The 4492-nt window shown below is 34.2% G+C and overlaps 1 protein-coding gene across 1 annotated transcript; it reads right to left on the bottom strand.

The window, feature by feature from the left end:
- Positions 1–2409: 2409 nt before the first annotated feature.
- Positions 2410–3312, bottom strand: LOC110776944 (uncharacterized). The gene has a single exon (XM_021981514.2). The coding sequence runs from the start codon at positions 3310–3312 to the stop codon at positions 2410–2412; it is 903 nt and encodes a 300-aa protein (XP_021837206.2).
- Between the last annotated feature and the right edge of the window lie 1180 nt (positions 3313–4492).

The following is a 4492-nucleotide window of genomic DNA, read 5'->3' as shown; positions in this document are numbered from 1 at the left end:
ACCAACTAATTAAAAAAATTAATTTCACGAACAAATTTGCATTAAGTTATTTAATTTTTCACAAAATTTACGATTTTTATTTTCGATAAATAACGACTTTACGATTAATTAATTTTTAACAACAATCCGATTTTGTTAAATTTATTAAATTTAGGCTAACTTTATTCAAATTTTAAGAACGAACAATTTCAACCAAAAATTTGAACTTTTAAATAATAGAATCTAAAACTTTAAATCGTTCTAAACATTTAAATTTCAGATTTTTACGAATTTGGTTTAAGTGTTGATTAAAATAACGAATCTAATCAAAATTTTAATCCAATAATTTTTAAAATCTTCCACTTTCCATGAAATTATATTCCCTTTCCCAATTAACCAAATTTCCAGATCCAAATTATTTAAAAAATCAATTAGCGATCTAAAATTTACGAATTTGGGGAAAGCAAAATTAAGGTTTATACTTAACAAAAATGGCCGAAATTTTTACCATAATTTTAAAATATTCCCAAAAGCATTGTGTCAAAATTTCAATCATTTTCGAGTAGTTTAGGTCGACCAATTAATTGAAAAACGTTCCGAATTTGTTAATTTTAATTCGAAAATTAACAAAAATGCCTAAAAACACATACTTCGAGGCCTATATTTGCATTTCCGTTCTCATGAGTTGATCTTAGAAAATCGTTTTCAATCAAATTAAGGTCAGAAAAGTCGAAAATACGAAACTTTTTGAATTCAGAACTTATTATACGATTCATCCAAGAATCCATAATAATTTGAAAAATTCAATAAAAAAAACCAAAAAATTCGACAACAGCAAAAACAATAAATCATGTTAAAAAATTCTTTGAATACATAAGACTCTGATACCACTGTGGGGGAATACAGTTAAACATACATAACATGTGCGGAACATCCCAAAGCCAGGAAACATGTATAAAGCACAGATTAAGCATACTTACATTTGAAGCGTGTTTTCCCGAGTATAGTATCAACGAACACGAACAAAGAACTCCAATTGTCGTTCCTCTATTTGGTTCACCGACACATTCAGATCCGTCTTGATTATTGTAGCTTAGACAACGTACAAGATAGTTTGCTTTTCGAGATGAACAGTTTTTAGTTGAGAGCAAAAACTGAACTACGTAATTTTGGAATTAGGTTAGGTTACTGGAAAAACTAATTGTGTTGTTGTGGGAAAAATATAACCTAATGTTATATTAAGTGTAACCGGCCAAGACCAAAGGCCTTGACCGGCCACACACCACACACGCACGCACAGCCCATGCGCATAACACACACCGCAGGCCGAAGCCTACAGCGCAGCCGAGCAGCATGGGTCGTGGGTTTCCGATTCATTTAATCCGGTGATCTGTTACATGTCATTGGTGTGACCTTATAGGTTCAGTCAAGAGTAAGTTGTGAGCCTAATATAGATTAGAACTCGCTGATCGGAAGCATTGCTCCAGCTAGCTGTTTCGATCACTTGATCTTCCTGAATTAATTGTTCGCAATTAATCTGAACCTTGGTATTAGACTTAATGCACCTTGGGTGAAGCACATATTTCCTTCAAGGTACGACTTCCTTTCTTCTTTACAGGATGAAATTCTTTTCCAATTTTCAAGGGCACTAAATCATTTCTCGTATTTTCCCCGTCTTTACTCTTGTCGGGCATATTAAGGAGTGTGCCAACCAAACTTTCACAAATATTCTTCTCAATATGCATCACATCAAGAAAGTGCCTAACATACAAGCTCTTCCAGTATGGAAGACCAAAAAAACTGACTCTTTCTTATAGCCCTTACTAGGGAGTTGGTTGGCATTTTGTTTTCCATGTTTCACATTCAACCCTTGCACTTTTTAAAATGTCTGATCCCCAGATAAAGGAATAGGAAATTTACCTTCTTCGCACTTACCATTAAAAGCCTTTTTCCACTTTCGGTAACAATGCTTCACAGGAAGCCCCTTTCGATTTTCCATGTACACAATCTTGTTAGAGTTAGGTATTCTAATCGAGGATGTGTTCTCATCACATATAGGGAAAGCGTTATAACCTTTGACACTATATCCTGAGAGATTACCATATGCCGAAAAGTTATTAATAGTGCCAAAAAGCATCGCTTTTAAATTGAAATTTTCTTTACGGTGAGCATCAAACACCTCACACCTGACTCCCACAACAACTTCAAATCTTCAACTAATGGTGCTAAATAAACATCAATATCATGGCCTGGTTGCTTTGTGCCCGAAATCAATGTAGATAACATCATATACTTTCGCTTCATACACAAGGTCGGAGGAAGATTATATATCATTAAAATTACCGGCCATGTGCTATGAGTGCTACGTTGATTATCATGAGGGTTCATGCCATCAGTTGCAAGGGCAAGTCACAAATTTCTAGGTTCAGCTCAGAAATCAGGGAAGTCTTTGTCAATCTTGACCCATTGTGGAGAATCGGCAGGGTGTCTCAACATACCATCTTTCTCTCTTCCATCTGAATCCGCATGCCATGTCAAATTCTTTGCCTCTACTGGAACACTGAAAAGACGTATGAATCTTGGTATTACTGGAAAGTACCACATGACTTTGGCATGCACCTTATTTTTCTTATATCTCGAAACATTACACTCGGGGAAACTCTCTAATGAGGCATATTCTTTTCGATACAAGATGCAATCATTTGGACAAGCGTGAATTCTCTCGTAACTCAAGCCAATTGAGGTTGGCATCCTTTTAGCATCATAAGTGCGAGAAGGAAGAGGATTTCCCTCTGGAAGAATCTCATGGAATGATTTCATGAACTCAGTAAAGAATTTATCGGTCACGCCATTACTCTCCTTAACGCTAAGGAGTTTTAGCACACCAGATAATCTACTAAATTTAGAACATCCAGAATACAATGGTTTCTTTGCATCACTAGATAAGTTCTCCAACATCTCTGGACGATCTTGAATGCTTTCTTGTAAGGCAATAATCATTTCTTCTACCCCGTCATCATCATACATAAGTTCTTCATGTGTCTCGTCTTCCATCCAAGTATCAAATCCAATGCCAGTATCTATGTTAGAAGAAGCATCCCCTAAAATCTCATCGTGGCTTAACCAACACTTATACAGTTGATTAATACCCTTAGTAATAAGATGATCTCTTATAACATCAACACCAAGTCGAACCATATTATTGCATTCAACACATGGACACAAAATATTATTCTCATCCTCCGCATGTTCAACTGAAAATGAAATAGAATCCTCTACTCCTAGCTCATAACCATCACTACATCGCTTAGCATGCATCCATTTTCGATCCATAACTGTTATGATATTTTTTTTAAAAAAAAGTCCAATGATAGAAGAAGAACATATTAGCATAAAAAAGTATAACACCACAATCATAGCAGAATACATTAGCATAAACAAGTTGACAGATTAGTATAAACAAGTTGACAGATTAGCATAAACAAGTAGAACAACACAATCATAGCATAACAGATTAGCATTAACTAGCATAACAACACAACCACAACAATTGTAAAGCAACAAACAGTTACTCCGTATAACTCTAAATTCTAAACTAAAACCTAACCTTTTATTGTTCAAATAATTAGCTATATTAATTCAATCGAATACAAGAAAGTACAAAATAAAAAAAGAACAAGAAAATTAGTGGAAGAAAAGGGAATAAAACCAATAAAAAAACAAGAAAAGTGTTGTAAGCTACTGCAATTTCTTGCGTTATTATAGTTCTGGAAATCTAAATTTGAAAGCATTCTACAACTCTTCTTTCTAAAACATAGCTTACAACTCTTCTTTCCCATAAGTTAGCACTTCTTTCCCACAACATAGCTTACAACTCTTCTTTCCCGCAAGTTAGCACTTCTTTCCCACATATTGAAGTTAATGATATCATCTCACCAACTTTAAGAGTCATTTTTCGCCCAAAATAAAACACGAGGTCCCCCGTAATCAAGGATAACCAATAAGCTATTGATGTGCTTTCACACTCTTCTCCAATTATTGCAATCAAATATGTTTGCCTAGATTTTAAATTTATTTCATTGCCTTGGAGATAAGGCTGGTTAAAGTTCCAAAGCATATCGTTACTGGTTATATGAGTTGCTATAGAATTGGTAGATCACATGAATAAAAATCAAATGCACACTACATGTAATAATTTACGGTTGATCTACTCCACAATCTGCTATCAGGTCTTTGTTGCCGAATACAGAAATATATTTTTTTAACTCACTTTGTATATTTCTGTAAATCACAAGATTCAAATTTAGCCACTTCCTAAAATGTTGTTATGATTTGAATTGGGAATATCTGAATAACTACAGGTGTTATTTACACACGAGAATGTTGATGTTATCCTTGGGATCGATGACTTAGACAGAAAACGGCTAATGCATAACAATAGGTTGAAATTTTAGTCTCAACAACAGAAACAAAAGATGAGATTAAGATGATGATATATCTGAATAAGAAAGAA

The sequence above is a fragment of the Spinacia oleracea genome, chromosome 3 (assembly GCF_020520425.1).
Source record: "Spinacia oleracea cultivar Varoflay chromosome 3, BTI_SOV_V1, whole genome shotgun sequence".
Lineage (NCBI taxonomy): Eukaryota > Viridiplantae > Streptophyta > Magnoliopsida > Caryophyllales > Amaranthaceae > Spinacia > Spinacia oleracea.
Note: the sequence above shows the minus strand (reverse complement) of the source record. Positions and strands in the feature narration are given on the sequence as shown.